This window comes from Punica granatum, chromosome 8 (genome assembly GCF_007655135.1).
Source record: "Punica granatum isolate Tunisia-2019 chromosome 8, ASM765513v2, whole genome shotgun sequence".
In the NCBI taxonomy this organism is placed as follows: Eukaryota; Viridiplantae; Streptophyta; class Magnoliopsida; order Myrtales; family Lythraceae; genus Punica; species Punica granatum.
In genome coordinates, this window is record NC_045134.1 from 8,907,634 (window position 1) to 8,922,713 (window position 15,080).

Below are 15,080 nucleotides of genomic sequence, written 5' to 3' on the forward strand. Positions count from 1 at the left end.
CTTTCTCCTCACAGCAGATATGAAAATTGACTTTCTGATGCGAAATGTAAAAGTAACTATGAAAGATTGTTACTTGATAATTGACACCACAAGCATTCGTTTTCGGGAAATGTTTATCAAGAAGGGGAAATATCGAAAGTGCTTTTACATTCGGCTCTTAACTGCAAATTTATGGTATGTACTGAGATGTAATAGGTAAAGAACGTAATAGGGAGCGATATGAATTGGCAGAGACTCGCTCGCCAAAAGAAGTCGATGACAAGCTACCCTACAACATTGTATGTTGGTCCAAGATTGGAGCAGACATTTGACATTTTTGAACGTTTAATTAGAGAGGCCTAATTTCGATACCCAATTGATACATATATATATATATATATAATCGAGTAATCCTATCTCAAGCAAATATTTATAAAAAGTTTCCCACAACCAGACCATTTATTTTTTTGATCGAATGGTAGTTATATACAATAACACACTGAATATTTTTCATTATGTTACTTATATTTGTCCCTATAGAAGTCGTGGCAAGTGCGGGGATTCGAACCAGGGATTGTTGGGCAGAACTTATACGGGATTGGACCCATATATGTTTTGCCTTTACCACATGTAAGCCCCTCCGTTTTCTCCTGGGGGCTGCTGTGGGACAGTACTTGCTGCCCCCACCTCCAACTACGTTAAACCTTTTTTTAAAAAAGAGGATTCCATCATATGAATGCAGAAACCAAATCAACAGGACACTCGAGTCGAAATGACGCCGAAAGTGTCGAGATCTGTACAGAGTTGAATTACGACACGATCCACGGTGCTGTCAACTATGTACTGCATCAGAAACTCTCTAAGATGTTCTGCTGTCCAATGATCCAACCTCGGCACAACTTCTCATTGCACAACAATTATAATGAGCAAAGGGACTCCGGCAGTGAAATGCCGATATGTCGATTCCCAAAGTTCTTGCTTTCCTAGTTCTGCTTCCATTACTTTTTCATGGCCGGCGATACGGAAGAGAGGTATTTTATGTATCCGTTATATCGGGTGCCGAGAGACACCAATGTTTTGCTTGATTGGTGGTTAATCATACAACTACCAATGATATTTGAGGTATTACAATGTAAAATACTTTCTCAGAAAACAAATGATCGTTGTTTTGGTGCTAGGCATGGCCGTGGAGGCCTCCTTCCATGTACAATAATGTCAAATTTGGCTTATAGGACGGATCACTCACTGTGCCCGGCCGAAGCATATGGAGCTCTTGAACGCTCTCCATATAGCACAAATTTTATGGGATTGAAGGAATGTATAAGGTTTTAAATCTCGGTTTGTAGCAGTACAGGGGTCCGATACCGTCACAGGCCGATATATAGGTCAGATTTGTTTACTTGCTCGTGACGACTATGATGGATGAAATATTGGTCGTAATGCTTGATACGACTGTTATTTAACTTTTTTTTTCTCTCTTTTTACTGATATTGCACTTTTCATGGTATATTAAGTGAAATAATTGTGCAATTATTGGCATGGAGTGACAGATTATCCAAATTATTCATGGAATTAAATGAGAGAAAAAGAATAGGAAAAAAAAAAAGATGTCTAGATTATAGACATTGCTAACCATTGATATCTGATGTGGTTGATGTTACGAGCAATGCATTAGAATTATTGTATTTATCTTTTATCATTTTTGAATGCCTAATAAAATTTTTGTCTGTGACACCGTTATTTAGTGCCGCGATTGTCCAAAATATTTGTAATCACGACACGACTGTTATGCGATCTGCGACCGTCATTTAAATGAGGAAAACAGAGGGTCTCTCAACATAGCAATCCAACCTTATACTTTCACGAAAATTAATCTGTCTCCCTCATTGAACTGAGCAAAGAGGCTTACTATTGGAACATAGTCTTACAATTGGAACATTTGCAGTCCACACATTAGAACCAAATCAGCTCATTAAAGAGAAATAAGCCCCTAAGCACCTTAACTGTTTATCAATGTCGTTGGTAGAATAAACTAAGGGTAAATTTCAACACCCCTATAATTTATTAATTAACCAACGACACCCTCTCCTACCAAAATTAGTCATACACCACTCCTCCTTCAGCAGATATGGCACCAAGAGTGCTTAATCATTGCCACGTGAATGGTGTATTACTGTGCTCTATAAACTAACTCAATCCATTCGACTTTATGGAACATAATGACACATAATTCACGCGACGACGATTAAGCACTATTGGTGCCACATTTGCGGAATAACGGGTGGTGGGTGGCTAATTTTAAAAGGGGATTGGCTAATTACTAAATTAAATGGATGTGGGTGAAATTTACCTATAAACTAAACTTACCAATCATTAATTAGAAATGAAGCTTCTAGAAGTATCAAGGCCCACGATACGATAGCCTTCCGATTGGACCGGAATCGGACGGTCAGCATTAGCCGATAGCTTCATTCTCAGGTGGGCTAACCCGATGATTGCCTATTCTCTACGCAGAGGTCGCACAAAGATTCTCCTTGTCAAGCTCCCTCTGGTCGCCTCTCTCTCTCTCTCTCTCCCCACCCCGCCCCGACCTGCAAATTCCGCCGGCGAGGCCGCCGTCAGTGATGGTAAGTAAGCTAACTGCTAGGTCGCCTGATGGGCTTGCTTTTAATCTCTCTGGCTGCCCTTTCGCTATCTTTGATTTCACCTCCGTCGCAAATGGTAGGGCTTTAGCCCCACGTCCTAGGGTTTATCTAGCTTGTCCCGCCCTTGATCGCTGCTTCGGTTTCCATTTGTTTGAACTGGAATATCCTAATTGAGTACTCTTTGGTTCGATTGAGCTTCTTTGATGGCCTTCGAGCGTTGAAATTTGGTTATTTGCGCTTAGTGTTCTAGCTCCTCGCAGACCGTACTGTTCACATTCTTCCATATTGCTAATTTTGTGTGCATAGCATGTTTTTTGTCCCACGTTGACTTCCGTTTTTTCGACCGGAGGGTGCTTTGAATTTCCAGCGTTGATTAGTTGCTCACCAAGCTAGCTGTTTTCGAGATTGGCTGTGGGGAAGACCGTGACATGAGAGAGAGAGACAGAGAGAGAGATAATCATGTTGGGAATGAGTCCTAGGCCAGATGTCAATCTTGGAAGTCTGTTATAGTAGGACTAGAGCAAGTGCTTGAGATTGAACTAATGTTGCCTGTGGTACGATGGGCATACTTCCACTGTGAATCTATAGAATTTATTTAGTTGCTAGAATATGGCAGCTAGTCACTGTTGATACTATAAGGTGGGTCAGTGGGATGTCAACGATTTGGCCCGTAATGAGAATGAGACTTCATAATTAACTGATCGTTTGGGAATTGTTCATTGTAATACGAACTCCTTTCGGTGGAAGTATCATGGGCAAGTAGTAGAGTGGTACATTTGTTGTTGAATTGAGTGGGGTGAACTTTCACTACGTGCTGTATTTGTGGATTAAGTTTCTTCTTAACGTGTTAATGTGCTGTTTATGATTTGTTTTTGCCCCTTGTAGTTTTACTCTTGATATAATTTGAAGTGAAAATATATGCCTATTTTTTTCCCTTCTGAGTGGTTTTCGTCGAGACAAGGACTCGCTTGTTTGCAATATAGGGTCTAAGTTGCTCAAGAATTTGATTTAGTTAGTAGTCTTATCTTTTCTGGTTCAAAATATTTGCAGGTAAACAAGCATACTATCGTCCTTATGCAGCCTTCTCCGAACAGGGCGAGCAGAACATTTATGGACTATGAGTCAGTAAGCCAAGCTATTGATGGTATGTTTAACAAATTATTGGCCCTTGCTTATTATGTTAAATAGTAATAATCATGGGCATGTTCTGTGGAATGTAACAGCTGGATTTTGTTTGTTCGGATGTACAGGTATATGTGGACTTTATGAAAGAAAGCTTAAAGAGTTAAATCCAGCAATCAGAAACATCACTTATGATATCTCAGATCTTTACAACTTCATTGACGGTCTTGCGGACTTGAGCGCTTTAGTGTGTGTCTCTCATTATTTTGTGCTTCTACCTTGTTTCCTTTTCTCCTGCATCATTTTAGCACATGGAGTGCATCTCTTTGCTTATGCGTATCTAATTGCATATAGATATGCATATGCAGATTTGTAGATATATTATATCTGTCAGACTTGGCTTGTTTTATTGGTCGTATTGCACTTCATTCATTCCTGCATTATCACTTGAAATAAGATGACAAATTTCTTCATAGTTCTTATGGTAGTTATTTGCTTTCATATGTTACTTCTTGTCCTTATATACAACCCAACATTCAACTCAGATGTTTTCAGTTATGAAATGATTTCCTTAGAAGAGAACTGATTCGCACCAAAACGGGGGTCTTTGTTGCAGATACAGTCCTTCAGTTCAGGCTTATTTGCCCTACGACAGGGAGTGGATCAAAGGCCGCACATATCAACACCTAAAGAAAATGGCAGGGTGACTAATGGGACAGTCGGGTTTTCTGTGTGCAACCCCTAGTTTGGATCCGGTTTGTGTATCAATTAGATTGGAATGCTAGAAAGTAATAGAATTGTTTTAAGGCACTGTGAGTGCCGCAATGGGTATGAAGTGCAATGAAGGCAGAAGATCTGAGTTACCAGAGATTTGTGTCACTTGAGATGCAACAATTTCAGCTTCATTCTGCAATATATACTTAACCAGAGAAAATATCATTGAGAATTCACTTGAACGAACTGTTTGTGTACATGGAAGTGAAATTAGGAGTTCGATTTTTTGTAGTCCGGCATAATAACTCTTTTTACATCCTATTCGTCGTGTTTCATTTGCCTTTTTTCCTACTCAGGGTGGGAGAATCGCTGCTGGTCATTCCCCATCATTTGAGAAGGTCGGAGGCCTTAGAGGGTGCCGGCAACCATGATCGGTGGAACGGCGGTCGTTGGGTGCCCCTACCCTCACATTGTTCTTTCATTCTTCTCTTCGAACTTTGATTTTTCACTGATCTGGACTGGAGGTGCATTTGCTATTGGGGAAAACCGATTGAGGTTGCAAGTGGCCTTTCGACAAGCTTAACTTATGAGGGTTTGCCTATGGAGGTGCCCATCAATAAATGAGCAAGGAAACAGATAAAAATATAGTATAAGAGAGAGAATGATGCGAGTGTGGGGCGACTGCGAGTCGGCCACCAGTCTAGCAAATGAGGCCGTCGGCAACCTTGGCCAGTGGGGCGGCTGGCCACCACTCCTTGATCATTATCTGTCTAAATTTTCGTTATTTTTATATTTATGGAAACAATCAACGGAATATATTTAGAGATTAAAATGATATTATGACTAAAAAATGTAAAATACTAATTTTTATCCTGCCGAAAAACATGATATTATATAGGTTTTTACTCCCAAATGGATGTTTGGGAAAATTCTAAAATTATAGGCTTTTTTTAATATAATTTTCCCAATTGTTATTGGGCTTTATGGTTTTATACTGAATGGACTGTCCGGAGAACATAAGCCCCATATCTGAAGGAAGCTGCCCCACGAATTGGCCATAATCTATATATCTATATATAAAGCGAAACAAAAATGCAGGTTTGAAGAGATTGTATCATGTGTCATTTAAGGATTAACAAGGCGATACCACGTATCAAATCCTCAACTCTCGATGGGAGTGTATTTATCTTCAAATTATTAATTATGTATAACTTTTTTTTCCTCAAAATAAGGCTTGAAATAAATCAATTTGAGACATTCCTATATTTACATGCATTAATGAATCTGAATTTCATTATTATCAATAAATTAGTAATAATTTATTTTTTAGTAACAAAATAATATGCTCAGTTAAATATGTAAAGTATATCTCTTTATTAAGAAAATTTATATTAAAATTGAAAATTTTGTTACTTTTTCCTGTGATGCAGATCAATTTTGGACCATATGGGCTTCAAGAAATCCAAGTCCATAAAAGTTTAGGCTTTGTTTGGTTTTTTGATAATAATTCAATCATACTCAACTCAACTCTATCTTTCTCAAAATTCAACAAAATAATCATTACTGTTTTGCCTTTTTCTTCTAATTAATAATACGTTCTCAATGATATTTTTTGCTGACCATTTTTAAAATTTCATTTAATAATATATTTTCATTCATACTTTTTCCTAATCACTTTTAAAATTAATTTTAAATAATAAATTTCTCATCTACTTTCACATCTATATATTATGTTCTCACACATCAATATATTTGTCTACACTTGTAATCATCGCACAAAATCAAGTTGAATTGGATCATTTATCCAACTCGAAAACCAAAAGCAAGCTTACTTGCTCATATATGGATATATGAAGCTCGGATTTTCGTGAGATGGAAAGGAATGATGAGGTGTCTCGATGATGTCTTAGAAATATTTATGGAGAAATTGGATCATGAGAAGCCCAAATTATATAGGCCTGGGTCAAAGACGTCTAATTCGAAGTAGCAAAGGCCCAACTATGACGCTGATATAGATTTGGAGAAGTCAAATTTTATTAATTAAGCAATTGAAGTTGTTACTGACTCTTTAATTATGAAGTGCAAATTTGGATTTCGGAGGTGTTTATATTTCCAGCTACTTTTTAGTTTCCAATAGTGTAGTTAATGGTCTCAGTGGAACTTGGGTGGTAGTTGAAGTTAATGTGTGATGTCCTCTAAATTTCAAAAATCAGATTAAGAACGACTATTTGAAATTCTCTCCCCTTATCGGAGTCTTTCAATTACAAACTTGGTTTGTGTTATATTTTATTGTCTAAACAAAGATTTAGGCGCGTTTTTCATGATCCCAGCCGAGTCATTTGGTCCCAATTCTTTTAGTATATGATAAACCATTGTACCATCTCAAAATCTATTAAGGAATAGATTAAAAAATAAATGATGCAGAAAAATTTTCATGCAAATATAATAGTTTTAAGCAAATAATAAATACAATAAACAAATTAACATCCATTAAAAAAAGTAGCATCCTAAATGAATTATTTTTATATAAAATAGATGAATTCGACGATCATGAATTTTGAGCAAACCAAATTACTGGTGGAGTCTTGTGAGCTAACCAAACTGGTGTAAGATATTGGTGTTAGTAAATCAAATAATCATGTAAAATATACATATAGTGCAAAAGTCATACAGATTAATAAGAAAATTTCTTATCGAATATAAAAATATTCAATATAATTAAATTATTTATTTAAAAAAAATAATGGTGGATATATACGACATATATATAATCGATAATAGTAGTCTAAGTCACAATATATGATATATATTGCAAATATATATTTTTAAAGTGAAGATTGTAAGTATATGTTTCAGTATATATATGTGGTTGAGGATATATTGATTTTTATTAAATAAAGAGACTGTATATATGCACACATTGATACATAGGCATATGTTATTTATTTTATATTTAATTTTAACTTTCTTAGGATGTATAATCTATATATTGACTAACATATTATAGTTTATTGTATAATTTGTTCCGTTGCATATATTCATTTGGACTGTATACATATAATCTAGGGCAAATAGCCTGAAAAATCAATTACTTTCACGAAATTTATCAATCTATTAATTTTTTAAATTTTGACCTGAAAAAACACCACGTTTACTTCCGTTTTCCTGATATACCAATCCGTTAATTGAGTCATCAAAATTACTGAAGTAGTTGTTAACGCAGCTGATGCGATAAACAACTGTCTATGTGGATGGCATGTCACAAATTTTTTAACCTGAAAAATCACACAGTTTTTTTTTCTCTTGTCTACTGGAACATGATTAATTTTTCCCTCATATACCAAAATATCAATAATTTTAAAAAATCACATAATTTGCTTATGTTCACTCATATGCCAAAATATGAATTCTTTCAAAAATTACATCTACTAAAATGTGACTACTTTAAATAATTATAAGTTTGAATCGGGGACTTATATATTTATGTGTTGATTTGAATGTTAAAGAATTTTTAATAGAAATGAAGTGTTAGAACAATTACAAGTTTATCATTTGCAAATCAAAAGAATATCTATAAATGTTACCACAATAAGTAATGATTTTAGTATGAAAGAATGATTTCTTCAATTCGCAAAAGAAAATAGAAATTTTTTTGACTAGGCGAGCGCAATTTCAAAGACAAAGGATTTTTAACTTTGCTTCTCCCTTTGCCTGCCTGTTGGCTAGTGCACTTGATGCTTTTGCCTTTTGTAATATTATAAACAAATAATATGATATATATCGCAATTTGATTGTGGTTAATATTATAACAATATTTTTGCCAATAATGCAAATGGCAACTCTATAAATATTATAAACTCTTGTTATTGTTGGTTTTCAACTCTATATTTTGCTACAGTAAAAGTGAATAACAATTCGATTGCTATAATATAAAAATTTCCCTAAATAGTAGCTAATGTATATAGTCTATTGCATATTTTACTCTCTTGTATATATTTTGTTGTGCTATATGTAAATATTATATATTCTACTGCATAATTAATGGCGAAAAAATTTCCTTAATACATAACTGATGACGTGGGAAAGCAAGAGGGTTTTGTTTCTCATTTTTGATGATGTGGCGGCGTGAGAATTCGACTCATGCTTTATTTTTATACATATATATTTCACTAATCTCTTCTTCCGTCTTTAATGCATTAATAATTAATGCCCCAATAAATAAATTAATTTATAGGGATAATATATTTATATCAATTTAATTTACTAAAATTACTATTTTTTTGTCCCGTGCATTGCACGAGATCGTTTGCATATATCTCCATATCATTTATTATTACAATTATTTATATTTTGAAACACCAATTCTTTTATTAAAAATAATATTTTTAATTATTAATTTTATTTTCTATAAAAATCTTCAATAGTTTTCTTATTATAAATTAGAGTAAGTTGATGACTATAATAATAATTTAAATAAATTATTTTCAATTAATTTGTAAAATTAATTGTTAATATAGATCTATCGCATATATTAAATTTTAGGGTAAACATTTGTTTCGTCCATTTTTAAACATTGTTCAGGAGATCTGTATATTTAAGTTATTTATTTATTTATTTATGGACTTATCTTCATAACGCTATGTCATAAATTTTTCTTTTATAAGATCATATTTTTTGTAAATTATATTTATAAAATTAATTATGCTGCGTTTGGTTTCAAAGTAGGATTTTAAAATCATATTTTGATTTTGAAAAGGAGTAATATAAATGTGGTCCATTCTTTGACTTTGTATGAGTTATTTTATTTTGTTGTGAAAAAAAGTGATATAAATGGGACTCGTCCTTTGACTTTGTATAAGTTATTCTGTTTTGTTGTGGGTAAAATTAAGTTAAAGTAGAATTTTAAAATTTTACTATGAAACCAAACATGTCATTAATTTCTATGTAGTTTTATATCATTTGCATGGTATATATGTTCATTTTAATACACACATATGTATATCTCATTTATTATAATAGTTAGCTTGATTTTGAAAAATATATTTAATTTTTAACAAAGTAAAATATTTTCAGTACCAATTTATGTTTTATACGATAATCGTTGTATATTACATGTTTATACAAATTTGAATACATATTTCTTAAATATAATATTTTATGATATCCTTATTTCAAATTTTTATTTTTATTTTACAATAAGTTCATATATAATAATAAGAAATGATATGAAATATATGAATCATTTCAAGAATCATTTAAATAAATTATTTTAATAATTTTGTTTTATAAATGAGGAAGCATTTAATGATTTAGAAGTTAATTTTACTTATATACTAGTCTTTTTGATCCGTGCGTTGCTCGAGTTTTTTTTTCCTTATGTATCTCCATCTAGGTTCTTGTTATATTTAGTACATTTTGAAACACTGATTTTCTTATCAAAAAAATTCTCAATAAGATGTTGTAATTTTTAAATAGTAATCTTCAATATTTCTTTGTTAAAAATTAGAGTGAGTTAATTATTATAATAATGTGGTCATAAAGTATAATAATAATATTTAAGTTAATTATTAAAATCGATTATATCAAATAAATTTGGTAAGTAGAATAGAAATTTGCTTTGTCCTCATTCTAAAATAGTATTTTGCCATCTTTATTATCAAATTTTATTTATATTTATTTATAAGATAAAGTTCATTATCAATTTTTTTTCTTGTGTAGAACCACTATTGTTTTGAAAATTCTAAATATGATGAATTAAATTTTTTAATATTGTTTATATTTTTTGCGTTGGATATGTTTGTTTTAGCTTATCTATATAACATTAATTAAAACAATTATTCCGATTTTAGAACATATTTCCTTCTTAACACAATAAAATATTTAAATAATAAATTTCAAGTTTTTTAATAGTAAATTAATAAAATTAGACTTACTTTGATTGATTCAATAATAGTTTAATCAGTTCAAAAATTATTTTAATAAATTTTTTCGATTATAATTATTTTAATAATTTTATTCTATTAATGATGGATCATTTATTACAGTAGTAGTCAATTATACTTATATACTAGTGTTATATCCTGTGCGTTATATGGATTCATTATCGTACACATGTTATCATATTAATGTGAATTATTCAAATTTTAACAACATTTCTTATTAATAAAAATAAATGATTATTTTGAAACTTAAATTAATCATTTATTCACATTTTTGCAAGCCAAACTTGCTTTTAAGTCATTTAATTAATAAACTATTATGTTGATAATTTGAACAATATTAATCTAAATTTATTATATTTATGAAATTATGCAGTGATTTATATTAAAAAACTTTTAGCTGAATTATATATATATATATGTGTGTGTATATATTGGATTGAATTCTATCTAGAAAATGATTTCTAGATTTATCATGTCTTAATTATTAATTATTTAGATTATATTAGTTTGAAAATTAAAATTTGTCATATTTATGATATCATGCATTGCCATTTGTATTAAAAATATTAGATTAAAAATATATATATATATAAATCTATATATTGGATTAGATTTTATCTAGAAAGTAATTTTTGCATTTATTATCACTTTTTGATTAACAGTGTTCTAGGTTATATTAGTTTGCAGGAGTTTGCTCTTATATGCATTAAATAGTGTATTCTACTATATATAGAGAGTACGGATATATGAGTTTAATAATCAAAATATGATTTTCAATAATGGAAATAGATAGACTCCTTTTTGTATTTTTTTTTCAAATTTCAAAATAATATAAGAAATTTTTGCAAGAACTATTTAAAGATGAAGCAAATTGACAATTGTAGCCCTATAAACTATAACCCTATAAATGTTTTTTTATTATATATATATAGATTTTTATTTTTCAATTCCCGATTTAACAAGAAAAATTATTTTCAACAGAATATCTATCAACTTTTAAAAATTATTGTATCAATATTAAATACACCAAAGAAACATAAAAAATAATACAAAAGAATTGATTTAAGAGTTTCTACAATTTAGTAATAAATATATCTTTTGAAATTCTATTAATTAAAATTATTTTATTTTCTAATTTTCAATTATACAAATTCTTAATTATATTCTTGAAGCTATAATGGGATTTTTCAATTTAAAAAAGATAGAGAAATATTTTTTAAAATTTCTTCATATAAGTAATTACTTACATAATTGAATTTGTAAGGAGATTTAGAATATTAAAAAACTATTCCAAGTTCTATGTTAATGTTAAATATACTTAAAAAGAGTAGGTTTTCCACCACCTACTGGCTTTTTGGCAGTTTACCCTAAAACCCTTTTACTTTCCATTATGACCCCCTGGGATTCCATCTCTTGCCTAGAGCAGTTTAGGATTTAACCGTATCACATTTTATCTCAAGACTCACAATGCGAATCTGAGATATCGTCAATTTCCAATCATGCACTCCTTCTTTTTCTCTGATCATTGATGATCGATGATCAAAAAATAAAAAGAGGAACTGTAGCATTTTACATTGAATGGCAACTTCTATGGATAGCTCTCTGGAAGGGTATTCATCAATTACCGGTGGTAAAATCAAAGGTTAAATATGGAAAAAAAAAAGAGGTTTGCTAGAGCTGCTATCATCAATATAGACTTTGGTTAATCATTGCCATTGCATATTGGTTTAACAATTCCTCAATGTTCGAAATCAAGTTCGGGTTCGGGTTCGGGTCATATAGTTTTTACCAAACCGATGCGCAGAATATTGAAACCACCCAGGGAATGCTGGATCACTGACTTGATCAATGTCGCTTGTCGGAGTGTGATCACAAACGAAAGACACCCACTATCCACAACACAAATGCCGATTCACTGGATAGTTCCGAGAATTCTTTGGGAATTCTAGACTCACTATCTCCCACGATTCTTTAGTAGGAGGAGGTGGGGTTAGATGGCAACATACTCATGGATTCTAATCAATTGATGTACTGGGGAGCCATCTTCTCCTTAATTTATAAGGGAGAGGCCGTGATTGAGAGAAGGAAAATTTCTTCTCCTCCCGGTGACTTAATTCCTCTCCAATCACAAGGAATTAAGGTTTCTCGTTGGGTTTCTAGTCATTGCAATGGTTTAATGATGGCAATGATAGAAAATCGGGAGAAAGCAATGATTGCATTTCTTCTTTTCTCGGGTCGGATAAAAAACACAACCCATCATGGGTGGACCGAACCCAACCACGATTAACACTAAGGGTTTATAGTTAGAAGATCAGACCCTCTGCATGAATTGCAGTCTTCTGACCTTTGCCAGCATAATGCAAGTGGTGGATCATTTCCTATGTGTTCTACCAAGTGTTACAGAGCTTTTAGAATTTGCGCAATTTTGTGCCTTTGCTTAGAAAGTTTTCTAGAAACCAATGAATTCTATGATGTCATCATCTCTATTTCAGGTTGATGAATTCCTTGCTGGTGCTAGAACCGATGCTCCGGACGTAGAAGAGGAGAATATTACATCCAGGCCGTCAGTTAGCTATGATGATATGTGGACCAAAACACTCTTGGGAACTTCTGAGTTAGATGTAAGCTCTACAATTTTTCCTGGTCACTGCAATAGCAACACTCTTTCCCCCCCCCCCCCCCCCCCCCCTCAAAAGAAGGTTGCAATCTTGTAAACTTAACTGAGTGGACTTGGTTCAAACTCGTCAATCAACTTGTGGGATTCGACTCGCGATTGAGTTAGCTTGAGTTTAATTTTCATTCTGGGGAAACTTGGGCTAGAGCGGCACAAGCTCACTTCCTTCAATAAGATGAATTGTTCATCCATCATAAAGATTATGGTTGTATTATGTTGCAGTGTCACCAGAACAATACCGGATGTTGAACCGTTCAAGTCATAACCTTAGGTCCTACGGGTCGGACCGATAGTTTGATTTATTGATCTAATTAAAAATTTTCAATATATAAGACATTGCGAGATATTACTGTTATTTGAATTAATGTGGCTGGCAGTGCACCCTCTAATTGACGTAATTAAACACTTATACAACCCACCGATTAGAGTCAGACCATCAAATTTTCGGAATTTGCGCATGGCATACTAAACTTTAGCCCTAACTCTTTTGGATTCCTTTCTCTCCAACAATGGCGAGAGGGAGGAGAGTCGAGCTACATTCGCTTCGCCTTCTGATCCGTCATGGGGCAATCCATGGAAATCATTCATTCTGCTCTAATGACTTTCCGAGAAACCGTATGTTCTCTCCTCTATACCGACTTTAGGAACGGCTAGGAGAGGAATGGGAAATATATTTGGATTTGGTACTCGTCCTTTTCTTTTCAAGCTGAACATTCCATACTGCTAAGAGCAGCTTTCTGTTTATTTGGGACTCGGAGGCTCGATAAGTCATAAATACTTGTTTGCAGGGGCGAAGCCAGGATTTATGTTGAGGGGGGGCAAAAATATTATAATAAATATAATTTTGGGGTAAAATTTTAAAAATTCAAAGTTTAGGGGGGCAAGGGGGGCCAAAATGTTAAAATAAACATACTTTTGGAGTAAAATTTTAAAAAATTTAAAGTTCAGGGGGTGCAATTGCCCCCCCTGCTAACATGCTGGCTCCGCCCCTGCTTGTTTGTAGAAAAAAAATGCTCGAGTATATATCTGGATAATAGAATCGGAATAGGGCTATCGTCTGCTTGACTGAATATAAACTGAAATGCAAGATCGAGAGAAAGGAAATGGAGAGGGGGGCCATCTTCGTGCGAGTGTTTACTTATGTTCGGCCGAGAGTTGCACGATCAAATGCCAAAGCATCTTCTAATATAGTTGCATAGTCCAAATGGTGTGACGGACCGGTAGGAAAATGTCCAAATACTTCACCATCACCGTTACCCACATAAGTACGCACCGATTAGACATGTTAATCGTTATTGTTTTGCCCTTTGTATTGTTATGTGGCACAAACAATCGCACGAGAAGCTCTCTTCACAAACAGCCTAACGATTCTCCATCAGGGTCTCGCCGAGGCTCTAAATCGGAATGCATTTGCTCGGTAAGGTAGTTACTATAGCTAGAAATCGAATATAATTGTTAAGCAACTAATTCCATTGGAAGATAAGTTAATTTTGCTTGTAATGTACAAAATTCCCTACTATTCTCTTATCTACAGCTATGCCACTTGCCACCAATGGAGAGACGAACAAGAATGGCAATGGTGGTCCGGTCACTGTCGCTTTGGCAACATTATGTTAACCTCGCTCGAGATGGTGGTGGCCGGCATTGAAGCCCCACCGTCTTGGACCTGTCCCTCTTCTCTCTTCTTAAGGAGATAGAAAAACACCCCTTAATCGAGGTCGCCGCGCTGCGTCAGTACGCGGATAAGAGTGGATCCGATGGCAGACGGGTTTATGATCAGACCGGACAGCCATCAGAGGACCCAAATCTCCATGAACCTAACTACACATAAACCATGCTTGGCCCAATGGGCTTGAGAGTTTGGGATTTGGGCTTCAATGGCAAAATAGTAAAACTAACACACTACCCGGCCCATTCGCATTCCTCCATGAACGGCAACCTCTGAGCTCAGGGAACGTAATTCCTCTCTCTCTCTGTCTGTCTGTCTCTCTCTCTCTCTCCCCC

General features: G+C 33.5%; 1 protein-coding gene across 2 annotated transcripts; it reads left to right on the forward strand.

Annotated features, from left to right (window-relative positions):
• The first annotated feature begins 2,452 nt into the window (after positions 1-2,452).
• On the forward strand, positions 2,453-4,781 carry LOC116189487 (enhancer of rudimentary homolog). 2 transcript variants are annotated; one of them, XM_031519170.1, is made up of 4 exons: positions 2,453-2,606; positions 3,675-3,768; positions 3,875-3,995; positions 4,369-4,781. In XM_031519170.1, the coding sequence occupies exons 1-4, from the start codon at positions 2,604-2,606 to the stop codon at positions 4,451-4,453; spliced, it is 303 nt and encodes a 100-aa protein (XP_031375030.1). In that variant the 5' UTR covers positions 2,453-2,603; the 3' UTR covers positions 4,454-4,781. The 2 variants fall into 2 exon arrangements, with proteins under 2 accessions (XP_031375030.1, XP_031375029.1); XM_031519169.1 differs by having other exon boundaries at positions 2,454-2,606; positions 4,363-4,781.
• The last annotated feature ends 10,299 nt before the right edge of the window (positions 4,782-15,080 follow it).

Coding starts and splice junctions, on each gene's coding strand:
- LOC116189487 (XM_031519169.1), top strand. Junction 3,769..3,874: donor AGTAAGCCAAGCTATTGATG/GTATGTTTAACA, acceptor TCGGATGTACAG/GTATATGTGGACTTTATGAA. Junction 3,996..4,362: donor GCGGACTTGAGCGCTTTAGT/GTGTGTCTCTCA, acceptor TCTTTGTTGCAG/ATACAGTCCTTCAGTTCAGG.